The sequence below is a fragment of the Acomys russatus genome, chromosome 3 (assembly GCF_903995435.1).
Source record: "Acomys russatus chromosome 3, mAcoRus1.1, whole genome shotgun sequence".
NCBI classification, from domain to species: Eukaryota; Metazoa; Chordata; class Mammalia; order Rodentia; family Muridae; genus Acomys; species Acomys russatus.
Window position 1 is genome coordinate 74,448,532 of NC_067139.1, and position 14,718 is coordinate 74,463,249.

At 43.6% G+C, this 14,718-nt stretch overlaps 1 protein-coding gene across 13 annotated transcripts in view; it reads right to left on the bottom strand.

Annotated features, from left to right (window-relative positions):
* The window catches only part of Kcnma1 (potassium calcium-activated channel subfamily M alpha 1), a 699,737-nt gene that overhangs the window by 117,962 nt on the left and 567,057 nt on the right, over window positions 1–14,718 (bottom strand). For 2 of the 13 annotated variants that reach the window (XM_051142914.1, XM_051142913.1), the window contains exons 20-21: window positions 11,378–11,386; window positions 3,757–3,930 (exon numbers count right to left, since the gene is read on the bottom strand). The exons of 7 other annotated variants lie outside the window; for them this stretch is intronic. In XM_051142914.1, the coding sequence (XP_050998871.1) occupies window positions 3,757–3,930; window positions 11,378–11,386 (183 nt within the window). Of the gene's footprint in view, window positions 1–3,756; window positions 3,931–10,866; window positions 11,690–14,718 lie in introns of those variants that run through there. 4 more of the 13 variants (XM_051142912.1, XM_051142920.1, XM_051142915.1 and 1 more) reach the window with 3 other exon arrangements.

The following is a 14,718-nucleotide window of genomic DNA, read 5'->3' on the forward strand; positions in this document are numbered from 1 at the left end:
GATGTGAGACGGGCTCTTTTTTTCTGCACCAGAACAGAGACTTGTAGAGAAGTCAGATGCACAGTATGTTTGTGTCTTTGAAAAGAGCTGACACACTGCCAAGACCATCTGAGTATAAACAAAAATCTACATAATCAGAAAATGATGCTGTAATTCTAGACTTTAATAGTGAGCACTAATTCTAGATTTTAGTGTTGAGCCCTAGTCTACACTGGAATAATGAACCCTCAGTCTAGACTTAAATATTTGAGCAGTCCAGCCTCTGGTCCCTATTCATCCTAGGTTATGTTTTGTTTTGTTTTGTTTTGTTTTGTTTCGTTTTGATGTTCCAGTGTGTGTGAGTGGTTGGTGGGGTGGGGTATGCATGAGTGAGCAGGCTCTCATTAAATCTGAAGATAATCAATTTGGCGAGGCTGAATGACAAATGAGGTTCAGGAATCTGCCTGTTTTTACCCCTCACCCTCCCGGTAAAGCTGGAGTTACAGGCATGAAGCACATGCCTGGCTTGTTATGTGGGTTCTGGGGTACCAAACTCCAATTCTCATGCTTACATGGCAGTCCAACTGAGTTATTTCCCCAGGCTCTTGACACTTAGAAAACAAAAATCTTTTTAAAATGAGTCCTTCCTCCCTGAAGGTCTTTATATCAATGGCTTGGCCTCCAGTCTCCTAGTGAGTACAATGCAAGACAAATGGCCTCCTAGCACCGGCCTTAACAAGGACTGGTCCTAGGTCACGGGCCACGCCTCCAAGGAGAGCTATGTCAAACAGCACTTAGAAGACAGGTCTTCAAAACCCTGTGAACACTTTTAATCTATGACCACCTCTGGGAAACAGCTACTTCCCTTCCCACTTTAGAAAACGTGTAATGGGGCTTTGTGTTTCAATTTAAAGTCCCTTAAAAACGGAAATATTTTGCTTTATAAGTTAAAAAAAAAAAAAAGTACAGAAGGAAAGACAAGGCAGGAGGGGAACGAATTAGGCAGTCTCCGAAACACAACTGGCTCAACTGGAAACCGGGCGACCAAAGCGAGCCCTATAATAGTGTAATGACCTTTAATGAGTGTCTTGGGAAACAATACAGCCCCGGCGTAAAAGACAAAGGGCAAAACCCATCATGGTTCTGCTGACACTAATTTAAAATGATCTTTGGAACAACTAAAGAATGTAAGAGAAGTAATCTGATCTGCCCATGTGACCTCACTTTGATTCCAGGGCCTTTCTCCTGCCATTTCTAATTGTCAAACCCTCTCTGTTTCACGTCTGCTCATATTTAATGAAAAGCCCACTCTCACCACCGCTCTAAGAGTCCATTCGCTCCATCAAATGGACACCACCCAACCCACCACCCGAGTAGGGTGCCTGGGCATTGCTGTGGAGTTCTGCCAGGGGGATCCAGCAGACAGAAGTATTAATTTTTAATTGAAGAAGAAGGGCTAACATGGGTCTCTAAAGGAGTTCAACTAGAAATGGATTTTTCTAACTTATTATTAGTGGTCAAAGGTGAATGGTCTCACACAGGCTTGGATGAAGTCTGCCTTTGTGAGAAGAAGAGAAGACGGTGAAACAGAGAAAGCAAGCCGTCACTAGAGCTGTCAATGCCACTGAAAGCCTGAATCCTGTTGTCTCTCACAGTGGGGGGTTGGTGATGGAGGGGCAGGAAAGATGACAGTGTTGTGAACAGGATATTTCTGAGAGGACAGGGCACTCTTACTTCAAGACTTTCTTCTCCTGGCCTCCATCAATGTCTGGATTAAATTGCAGAGCTGAGAAACGCCCTCTAATTATGGTTTTTCTTGACTGAGATGGAAATTGAGCACACTGGACATGGTGGGCTTCAAGCAGGGACACAGATTTTTACTGTGATTGGAGCAGATGGCCAGTGTGCCAAGACATGACCACAGGACCTTAGCTCAGAGCCAGATTGGATCCTTATTTTTTTTTCCACCAAATCTGTGGTCAACATTTTAGAGCATAGTAGTTACTCAAGGAAAGAAGTTGTGCCCTAGGCTGAGGAGGACTGGCAGTCACATCCACTACTGCCATTCAGAGATGTGGCCAATGGTACCAGCACAGCTTACTGAGTTATCTTCCTAACCAGCTCATCTTTGACTTTAGTTCTTGCTGCACATCACAGGCAAATTCTTTGTGTAGTTGTGACCCGGGCAACCTAGGCTACATAGCATATGAATGAGAAAAACAAATTCTTGCAGGGAAAATAAAGGGATATTGAGCATCGGTAAGAACAAATTAAAATGAAAGCAAAGCAAAGCAAACCAATCCAAAAGTCCTTTGTAGGTCAATGTGCTTGGCACAGTCCACAATACCACTCAGCACAACCCCCGGTAACTATCACTTTTAAGTCAGTCCAGACCTCAGCATGTCTCAAGGAACAATGCATTGCAAATCAGAGGAAAATGGCTCCCTGGTCTCGGACCAAGCTTGTGAATGCCTTCGATACATAGCTCAACACACACTTTACAGACTTCATACATGAACTGCAGCACCTGGCATGGCTCCGCACTCTATCCAGTGAAATTAGGACTCTGTCCTGCTGGACAGGCCACAAGGACTCTGTTAGGTTCTCTGAAGAAAAATTGATGAAGCCCGGAGAGGATCATCATCTCCTATGTCCTATACATTCACAAATAAGAGTTCAAGGTCATGTGATAATTCAAGAGCAGCCAAGTGGTCATGCAGAATTCAAGCTCTTTTGCCACTGGACAACAATGCACACCTTAGCATCTCAATCCAAAGTATCTGTGACATCCCCTACCAACCATGCCAGCCGAATGAAAACAGGGATAAGGGTAATCTCGGGGATTTGGTTCCTCAGACTCAGCAGCTGCCAAATGCTTGACAGCTACAGCATCTGGCATTGGGAAGAGCCTGGCAGTGACAAAGGTCTCAGCTATAAAGGGAAGGAAATCCTGGAGGGTCCCGACTTAAACCTTTGTTATTTAGATTCCTGACTGCTGCACAATACCTTGGTTAAGTGGGACTAAATTGTTGGGAAAATATAAGATGTTAATGAGTGTCTCAGGAGCCCCCTTTGAACAAGTCAACTTTTTGAAAGGAAGCACTAGAAATTACCAGTCTATGGAGTTGGCAGATTTAAAAATAAATAATCTCTTTAAGAACTGAAGATAACATCTGGTACTGAGGAATAAGACTCTGGTAAGAAATACACAGGACAAACTGTATATGTGTGTGTGCATGCACTCGTGTGTGTGTGTGTGTGTGTGTGTGTGTGTGTTTGTGTGTGTGTGTATGTACATATATATATACATATATATATATGTTTGCTCACATACATGAGCAAACATCTTCATCTATATGCTATTGTATTTTGAATTCTAGCAAGCCTTTTCATCCTATTCTTTTTCCTCCACCCTTTTGGTCCATCCCAATTATTAGTCACTTCCAAATCTGAATTTCTGTATTTTCTTATATCCTCTATTAAAATAGTGCTTGCTTTCCTCTCACTTTATTTATTTAGACAAGAGAGAGGGAGGCTATCACCAGGCTGTCACATGCCAGTCTCGTTCACTGTCACAAGAAGCACAAAAAGGTCAGAAGGGAAAGCCTTCTCAGCACATACACAGTAGCACAGGCAACACGTAATCACATACAAGGGCACATTAGGAAGGCAACACTATCTCAGCGGACTCACAGGACCACAGGGCACAACACAAGACAGGGCCAATACCACGGACAAGCATAAACACGGAACTGTGTGTGTTGGGGTTAAACTTACAGGCACGGAAACTGGTGGAGCAATCATTAACAGAGACAGAAGAAAGCGGGTAGGCTCTCTCAAGGGTGTCCATGTTACCACGCACACGGCCTGACATGCACGAGCAGTCACGCTCAGAACGTCCGCAATCAAAACAACATGCTCGTCTCATTCTCTTGTAGATGGACATCTTGGCTATAACCATGTGGTTGGATGGGAGGAGAGGAAGAGTGGCAGTTAATGGCAAGGTCACATACAGCAAGGCAGCTGGAAGGGCACTGGAGGACTGAACACAGGTCTTAGCTCACGTTAACAGTCTTGACCCAGAAAAAAAAAATGCAGTGATTGTTGGTGACAGTTTGGTTGTACATCAGAAAAAAACCCAGTGGAAATACAAATTGCCTTTATCGTCCCCCAAGGCTGTTGCATATTATTTTTGTCCCCTCGATGGAGCGGTGACCAGAGGAAGAAGCCATGGCTGAACATATCCCGGTTCTTGGATGAAAAAAAGAGAGCAAATTACAGACAGAAAAAAAAAAAAAATGTAACCACCATTCTCCCCCTAGCACAATTAATGCAGGAGGGCAAAAGAGATACACAGCCGTTCAGTTAAATGAATTGCTTATTTGGTACAATAAATGGTTTTTGTAGGATGAGAACACATCTAATATAAAGAAGGTTTTCCCATTTCCATCCATTTCTGGGCATTAGGCAGCGCCTGGGACAAGCTCCCATCAAATTAAATGTGAAACGATTACATGTTAATATCAGATCTGAGGGTGCTTTTGCTGAACTTCCCGGGAGTGAGTTTACATGATAGCTACAGAAATTTAAATTTACTCTTGACAGAACAAATATCCAAATCTGTCCATATAAGAAATGCCGCTACTCAAGGCTAATGCTGCATATATGACATTAAAGGAAGTTCACAAAGGAAAAAAAAATCACCCAAAGCAATATGAGATGTTGGTCTCTTGGAATGCTTTTAGCTGCTCGTGGGTGCATCAGCTGTAAGAGCTATATTTCTCTCCCAGCCCACAAGACAATCAGAAGGCAATTAGTTGGTTTAATCATACTTTTTTCCTTATCCAAAAAAAATATATATATATATTGGTCAGGATAGATTACAAACAAAAAGGCATGAAATATTTGCCAAGTGAAATATCTTGCTGGCATTTTCAGGAACCCTCAGTGGTTCTAGTAGAGTGTGAAGGTCCGGTGCCGACCTGGGATCCACCTCAAACGCCCCCATTGCTCCCCTTAGTGGTCAATTTATGTTTCAGTACAAGAGAAGCCGTTGCACTTCATTTTGATGCTAAGACAGGCAAATGTGTTGGCTTCTCACTTAGCAGGACCTGGCCTGCTCCTCCCACAGGGTAGGGGAGGAACCCACATATTTTCCAGGCATCACAGCCAGCCACTGAACTTGGACCAGGGAAGTGTTACCTCCACACCCATTCCTCCCTTCACATTATCCCTCTCTCTTTTCCTTTGCAGAGAATGGTTGCCCTCTTACTTTAAAGTATAGCTTGTGGTTTGGCCCTCTTTGAATGTTATAGTCACCAGGAAATGGTTTCAATCTCTCACATGGGTCAAGCCCTGTTCTAAGACCACCATGACTTGCCACACAGTGGGCTTGTCCAGCAAGGGGACCATTATGACCGTGAAGAACAGGCATGGGGGGGGGCGGAGATGAGTGAGAGACCCCAGCAGCATCTCCCTTCCTGTGAATAGCCCACATTCCCAGCGGCATGGTCCTTCAGCATCCTAACTAAGGCTGCTGTTTGGATTAACATGCAACCCCAGCCCTGTTCAGCTTGCAGTATGTCATTCTTTTGAGCTTAGCTTTTTACCCAAAAAAATTAAAAAGTAAATAAAAATCTGCTATAGCATTTGAGTCAGAGGAAGGAACCTCACAAGCCACACTGCCAATGCCCAGGCCTCCCCCAAACAACTACAGTGGCTGAAGTCAAAATGGGAGAAAAGAAAGTCTTCAATGGAAGACATGAAAATAAAATTTAGCTGAATCATATTCTGGATCTGGTATACAACTTGGAAAACCAATCCCTTGCATTTTTTTCTTAATGCTTTAAATGGACATATTGATTTGTTACTTGCAAAGAGAGAAGGATGGAGATGATTTTGCTTTGTTTTGTTTGTTTGTTTCACTGCAGATAAATTATTTTGAAAGTTGCTTTTTTTTTTTTTTCCTTTTTTAACTCAAATGCTGTAGCAGAGAATCCCATCAAACTCAGAAATGCTATGTTTCTCATTAGCAACAGTCCCTGGTTTTCATTTTCATACTGCCATTTCGGGTTCATGCATGGTAATAGAATGTGACACATTTATGAGGAAAGAAAGTTCATATATATATATATATATATATATATATATATATATATATATATATATATGCGCAATAGGTAAGTTTGGAATCTTTTTTTTCCCACAGAGGTCAACCCATCACAGTGGACGATGGACACCTCCCACTTCCTAAGGGTTCTGGAAGGAGCATAACATGAAACCAGTGGCTCTCAGGGACTGTTTGCAACTGTCACGGTCGGCTGTTCTGGAGACCATGCACTGCTGTAAAATTTCATATTGTTAGCATGCAGTAACAGGCTGCAACTGGTAACCGAGGCAGCAGAAACCCATTTGCTATAAGAAGATTAACTGTTAATTATAAGCAGTCACATTCCAAAGCAGCATATGCATAAAACAGAAAACATGCTATTACTCGTCACTCCTTGCCAGTCATTTTGTACTCACACCAAATGCAAAAGAGAAGTCTCAAAAGACAGAGGGCATCACATACACAGGCGCGCACACACACGCACACACACAGACACGCACACACAGACACGCACACACACACGCACACACACACGCACACACACACGCACACACACGCACACACACACGCACACACACACGCACACACACGCACACACACACGCACACACACGCACACACACACGCGCGCACGCACACACACACGCACACACGCGCGCGCGCGCACACACACACGCACACACGCACACACGCACACACACGCACACACGCACACGCACACACGCACGCACACACACGCACACACGCGCACGCACACACGCACACACACACACACGCGCACACACACACACACACACACACACCAGCAAGAATGATCAACACGAGGCTCGGAGACAAGACACAAACAATTAAAAATGACTGAGCCCCACATATTAACAAAACCTTCATGAACCACAATGTCTAGAAAAAAGATGTCCAGTTAAGAGTGTGCCCACGGCTGGCACAGTGATGCACGGCTGTAATCCCAGCACTCAGGAGGCAGAGGCAGGTGGATCTCTGTGAGTTCAAGGCCAGCCTGGTCTACAAAGGGAGTCCAGGCCAGCCAAGGCTACACAGAGAAACTCTGTCTTGGAAAAAAAAGTTTGCCCACTTCCCCACCACACCAGTCAGGTGTGTTGTCACCTGTATACTTTTGGGTCCATTTTCTAAGAAGGGAAGGATGTTTCCGACCTTCCATCAAATGGAGCGATCAATCAGGCTTGAGGGGTGTATGCATAGTTAAGAGCTTTTCCTCTGGGCCAGATATTACTCACGGCCAAAGTCATCAATAAAGACCTGAGATTTGCCTCCCTTGTAGGTGTTCCAGAAAATGTGGGCATCCTACTCTTGGGTTATAAAATAAAGTCATATAGGCACTATGCCACAGACTTCCTAACCTGGGTATTACTTCTCCACCACCATCCTCAGCTCCACAGCTTCCTAACCCTTTACTTTGGTTCTAGTGAGTTACATATTCCTAGAACCATCTTGGTGACTGTTTTCTTTTTCTGCATCCAATACATTTTATGTATCAGAAAGGTACTTAAAAGCCCTAAGGTTGAGTTTCACAACCTTCTTGGAACATTTCCGTATCTATTTAAAACACATTTTTAGTCTGAAATGCTGGACCAATGGGGATTAGAAGCTTTCTTTGAAGCTGTCTCACAAATATGTCTGCCAGAAGGCTAAAGATGATGCTCCAGGGTTATAGAGGGTTTGGGTAACTGTTCGGGCAGCAAACCATCTCTGTCATCTTCTCATTTGGGAAGCTGCTAACCTGCACTCCCTGTATGCTCAGGTAATTAATTTTATTCCTTCTCAAGTCTCTGGTAGGGTTGAAGACCATATAGTTTACTCCCTTTACAATTAAGCTTAGCTGTTTAGTGTTTAAGATGATTTTAGGTGTAGATAGATGTTTTAAGTTGATAATGACAAGAGATTATAGATATTAATTTAAATTCAGATTTTTAGACTCACCAAGATAGGAAAGATGTTTTCCTCAAGGCTGCCATATACAAATAGCCAAAACACTATGAATGTAACATATATATAATTCCTGGTTGTTTTGTGGTTCTTCTTGCTGTAGGTAGCTTATTGTATATATGTGTAATAATATAAATGTATATGTAAAAAATTGATAAAATTTATTTAAAAAATAAAAATAAAAAACATATCTAAGAAGAATAAAATAAAATAAAACACATTTCTAACATTTCAGTATCTATTTAAAACATGTTTCTATCTACTTTCAGTCATAAAAAAAAAATCCCATCTCTGCTGCTGGTGTTTGCTGAGTTCCTTTCTTGGTAGGCAGCCATCTCTCTTCCTAATCAAGGAGAAAGGGTTTTATAGATTGTGAAGGCAAAGCAAAGTAGGTCTATGAGGACATCTAGTGGATCGCTGCGGGAGAGCATCTCCTTAATGGATTGAGGTAGATCTTGCTGGGTCATCTCTCTGAAAAGGAGATAAGGTCCTTTCTACCTTTAAGAAATAAACCACCTGTGGTGCTCTTTCAAAGGCTGGTCCAATCTGTGGATGTTTAGGGGGAGTGAGGACAGAAGGATGAAAAGTACTGGGGGCAGATCATGGGGCATTCAATGATGGTAACTTGCACCAGCTGATGGGGTCTCCACACAGCAGCTCTACTGCGTCTTCCTGAGAGAGTGACTGGGTGAGTGTATCACTGAAAGTACAAATGGTGTGACTACTTGCCACTCTGTCTTAGGGTCCTTGGAACTTTATGCTCTATAAATTGCCCCCATAGGCCAACTTAACTCTGGGAAAGAAGAAATATATGCCTCCCAGGACTTCATTTTCTCTTTGGCCCACAAAATGTTCTCGTTCTTGGACTTGAAGAGGTCATGTCGCCAAGAATCTGATCTTGGGTTTCACCTTCCTCTAAACAACAACAACAACAACAAAAACCTATGTTTGAGCAGTTTCATCACTCGAGAAGAAAGCCTTTATGTGCTTTTCTTCACCACAATAAAATGAATATTCATCCAATATCTCCATTATGACTTCCTAGTCGTATTTTTAGAGACAAAATGGAAGTACGTCCCGAATGGACATCACCAAAGTTATCTGCTTACTCTTGAACGTTTAAAATGAAAGCTTTCTTAGACACACACTTGCACAACTTTTCCTCTGTTTTCAAAGGTCGTGATGGTGAGAAAGTAAAACCTGCTGCAGGTATAGCACGGTCACTGCCTTTTCATTGGGACACACTGATACAGTCAGGTGTCAGGCCTCAGGTCCTCTGCTGGCTGGCCCCTTCTGAGCCAAGTCTGGGATGGAAGGAGGGGCTGCAGCCCATGCTGTCTGCAGTGCCATCTGCCTCCGGCACCAGCAACCAAATGGCCAGCCAAGTTGCGATTGCAGAATCTTAATTTGGGGGGTGGATTGGAAGTGAGAGGAAAAGGAGCTTTGCCCAAGAGGCCAGGTGGAGGGTTCCAGCTGCTAGAGGGAAGATAACTTAGGTCTCCAGGGGAGCAAATGAAAGAGGGGACCGGTGTGGAAGAAATGCCAGTAAAGTTAAGGCACTTCTCAGATCACACCCTGACTTTTCACATCACTCCAAGGAAGATGAGAATGGGTTCTCAGGACAAACTTTAAAGCTATTCTTCTCAGGGGCCCAGCAGCACCCAAAATTATAAACAAACCCTCTACAGAAGGAAAACCCACTGAGGCCTTTGTTTGAGATATATTGTTAGATGTAGCTCTAGGAATCAGAGGTCCTTTCGAATTCTATAAATAAGAAACGATGTCTTCACTTAACACGGTTCCTCCTGTTACCTTCTGGAGAAGAAGAAAGCCTTACACATGGCGCCCCACAATAAGGACAAGGGAAGGACAGAGCCCAGAGTCAGCCCCCTGGAGCACACACCCCACTAGTTGATCTGGCTCACAGCACCCACTCTAGTTGAGAAAAGTGGGAGAGTTTGCCACTGGAGCTGTGTGTTGGTTGGCACTGGGTAGCCTTCTGGTTCTCAGGGTACTAGAGCATGAAAGTTCAGGGGTGTATAAGTGGTGTGTCCACGTACTTGCCACAGAGCCAATTTGAGCAGAACTGTGCATTGTATTGAAGAAGGTCATTAATTTGCTTTGGCATGACCCAGAACGTTATAGGTTTTCTGAACAATGAAGGCTACCAGAACTCAGATGTTCAACTTGTTTCTTCTTCTGCAAAGGGATACGAGAGGCCTGGATGCTGAAGTATCTCCGTATTCCAGAGCCAGTGAACTGGGTCTCTTTTCTGTTTCCACAGAGTCTTATGTTTGTAAGCCAAGAGCCAAAGCTGATGGCTGGTACCAGAAGAGGACTATGGCTGTAGGTCACAGAAATCTTGACCTTAAAACCCACATCTGATTGGATGATGGGAACCCTATGCCTTGAGTAAGTTAGAGATGTTTATTTAGATTCCTACATGGCTCATTCATCAAAAATAGTATTCTCCTTGAATTAATGAAAAGGTTGTTTTTTTCCCCTGAAATAAGCACATGGATCCTCTAGGATGCCCAACATTCACAGAAGAACTTTGGAGGGACCACTGGGTATTGAGAGAAGGAGTTGTATTTGAATGCAAGGAAACTTCATAGACTCTAGGAAATAATTACCACTTCTCTCCGGGAAGGCAGATACTTACAGTCCCAAAGGAGTAGTCAATTAAATCTCCAACAAGCACCTTCTTGTACAGAGAGGCATATATAATGTGATCAATGAATTCCTCTCTCTATGGAATATCTCTATGATTATATATAAAAATACACATTTTTACATATAAACTACTGGTACATATCATATATATCACAAACTCGGGAATATATATGTAGCCTATGTGTTTCCTTCAAGAGAGGAGGAATTCGAGCTCCACAGCAGAGGAAAACAAGTATAGTTTATCAAAGGCAAGCATGACTATGACCCCCAATGGACAAAGCATCTCAAGCTAGAGTGGGGATTACTCAGCCTTATCAGTGTTCCTTAAAAGTCCTGAGAAAAGGCCTTCAAGAGAAACACGCTATTGTCAGGGTCTTATTTCCGAGTAGAAAAATAAGACCGTGCCCAGAGCTCGCTGAAGGCTGGAGGATGGGTGGGAGCACGGAGAGTGGCCTCTGGGCATTCTCCAGCTCCTGGCTACTGTACAAGGACTGTGGAGGGGCATGAGCGAGTTGGGGCATGATGTAACTGCTACATGCAACACGAATACCAAAAGGAAAATGAAACTAAAATTGTACAGAAAATAAAAGGTATCTCATCTAGAGAAAGACCAGGAGAACTAGACTCTGGGCTACTGGGAACCCATTTTACTCACAATAGATCACTACCAGGGTGCAGTTTAAATAGAGTAGGGGCCGTATTCCAAGGCAGCAAAGAGGAAACAAAATAAATCAAAGATATGTCAATGATTAGAAATTAAAGGAAATTCCTTCACACACATCAATCTAGACATGACTTGTCCCTTAGGAGTCTACCCTTGGCAACTTTTCAGAAGCAGAGAGGGAAGGTATAAATCATTAGACCAGGTTTGTGACACAGAAAAAGAGAATGGGTAAACGGTAGCATCTGAGAGCATGCTGCTTGGCTAGACATCTGGATTGGACTTGCTTCCTGGATGGGTGGAGAGCTATGAAGACATGGAAAGAAATGCAGAAGTTAAACTATACCACCTCCACCACCATCACCACCACCACCACCACCAGTACCACCACCACCACCACCACCACCACCACCACCATCACGGGGTCTCCACAAATGGAATGTCCGTACTCCATATTCCTCTGATAGAGGACACAAAACATTGAGGGTTACCACATGGAAAACAATGAAGAGGCTAGGGAGAGGCTGGGAAGGGACAGGAGGGTCAAGAAATATATACAGAGTCTGGAGACTGTCATCAGTTTTGTTCTCATGTGTTTTCCTCATCCCATGGCGAATTATTAACTGTTACACTCACAGGTTTGGATGAATAGCTGAGTGGGCCAATTGCCCTTTCCAATTTTGAAGACCAAGAAGTGCCTGGCCAGTGGCTTAGCACCCCTCCATATGCCATTAGCAACGCTAACTATTTCTCAGGAAAGTTTCTTTGCGGCCTATCATATCTTCTCCAATTTCTTCAATGCTTGACCTTCATGAGGAGGTTTATATTCAATTATTAATTCTATTCTAATCCACCCATACACATCTGCATCCTGCCCTCCAGACTATGGCCTTTTAATTGGGAATAACAACATTTGGACAATTCTGATTATTATCAAATATTAACCACACAGCTCATGCATGACCTTGTCACACTTAAGGGTAGCTTGGCAGAGGCAATCCTTTTGCAGCAATTGTGTGGTGCATGATGGGAGAACATACATTTCATTAGCTTAACCTACTGTCAGAGAAATGAAGGGAATAAAGATATTGTAAATATGAGCTTTTCACAGCAAAATGGAGCTAAAAGTTCACTGTTGTTTGCCTGCCTGGACTGAAGATGAAAAGGAAAATATACTGGAAGCCAAATCCTTATTTTGACTTAGAAGTCCTTTAAATCTTTTAAGAGGGGTATGCCATAATGTACTATGGTGCCCTATGAAGGACTTTCTAATTACAGAGAGAGTGAATCAGAGAAGTTATCGCCTCGTCTTTCCTCTTCCATTCTCTCTTCCAGAGTGGTTTCCTCATCAAGACACAAAGGAGATCTTTTAAACTGAGACCAGATGATACCATCTACTTTCTTGAAATTACCTGGTAGCTTCTGGGCCTCGGAGAAAGTCCAGCTGCCTGGCACCATCTCTGACTCTTGTGTGATCTCACTTTGGACCCCTCTCTCTCCCCAATGCCACAGACCCCATCCATACTCTAAACAGTACACATGGCTTCCTGATTTTGAGTCGATTCCCTTGCTCTTCCCCATGCCTCCACTCTTGCCTCCCAATGGACCTGCCAAGCTATAAAGCAGTAGCCATCATATAAGAGCCCTCATACCCTCAGATAGTCCTTTCTCTCTTCTTAGCATGTGGACCACTGTGAATTTATATATCTGATAACAGGATATGGGTTTGTCTCCATTTGTTAGATGGACGGTTTGGAAGGGATCTCATTCATCATTCCATCATTGGCACCAAGAAGACACTATGCATAAAGAGGTTCCTCAAGAGCATATGAAGGGCTGCTCAGTTAGCAGTCCACAGTCTTGCCACTTCCCTAAGGCTCCCGATGGATGAATTTGCTTATACAAACACCCTTGCATGGACTACTGACCTCAACATTCTCCTACCCATTGCGCCCCCGTCACCGCTATGAGAGTTTCATCCCCCTCTGGCTCTGCAGCCCTCTCTTATCTATGTCTACTCTCAGGATGATCTATGCCTTCAGATGGAAGTTACTCTGAAGGTGACTGTCATGTTTCTAAGTTCCCAGGCACATGGTGAAAAGGGTGGGTGAGGCCTGGAGCCTGGGGGTTTAACCAGGTGGTAACCTTTCTTCTTCACCTTAAACTCATTCAGATGATCTTGCTTGTGGGTAGAAAGAATCAGGAAATTCTTCTGGGTTTAGTAACACAGTTTGGGGAAGCCAACCATGTATGTGAACAAGCTGGCCTCAGATGGTCTGTGAAAGGGAGTTTAGGGAGCTTTGGCAGAAACTTCTCTAGACCAAGGGCCACCCATTGGTATTTCCCAACAGACCAGTTCATCAATGTTCAGGCAGAACCGTCTTTACATCTTCCTGGTCCCCCTCAAGCAGCACAGTGACAAGACCCTCCCTATTTTGACTAGTCTATGCTTGTAAAACTGTATTTTAGGGTGGTGATCATTCATAACTCTCTGCCACTCATTTAACCCAAGGTTATCCTTCTCCCTAAGAAATATCAAGGCCACTGAGAACAAGCACCAAGAAAGGCCTGAAAGGACTTGAATCTATGGATGTTGGCTACACAGCTATCAGCAATTTCATCCTCTTGCTAAACATGGAAGAGTCATTGTTTCTTTGACTAGACTAAATATACACCTGCTGATTATATAGGGTATGGTGAGGACCAAAACATCCATCATGAGGAGCTTTTAGAGCCTCAAGTCACCATTGCAGCGAGGGTATCATTGTGTTCATTTTTCTCTAGGGTGCAGAACAATTTCTATTGAACTGTGTGGTCTTAATTGCTGCAAAAGGTTGGGCCTTCCCAAAGCAAAGACCACTTTACGGCATGGTGTCTGTGGAGGTCATAAGCCAGTGCTCCTAACTCACCCCCGAGGGCCCCTAGGAGAGCTTCCTATGGTAGAAGACAACTGAAACAGAGTATGCTGGAAGTTTCTGAGCCCAGTCCAGTTCACCCCATAAAGCAATGTGCTTGGGGACAGCCCTTAGGACACTGGTGGCTGATGGCCTCATTGGCAGCACTGTTTTGTCCTTGGGGCGATCTAAGTCTGAACCTTATACAAATTCCAATGGAAAGGCAGCCCACTCCTTTTATTTTGAGAATGTGTTCTGAGACTCACTTCCCTTCTAGGACTATTTACAGTCTCTATGCTTGGGGGCCTCCTATGTACTAGAAATTACAATATAAAAAAAAAATACCCCTCTTCCACAGCTATAGGTACCCTCCATTCCATCCATGATGCTTAACTCTGTGGGCCACAGTTGTCTTCCTCTAGAGAAGTGGGCAGGAGGCAC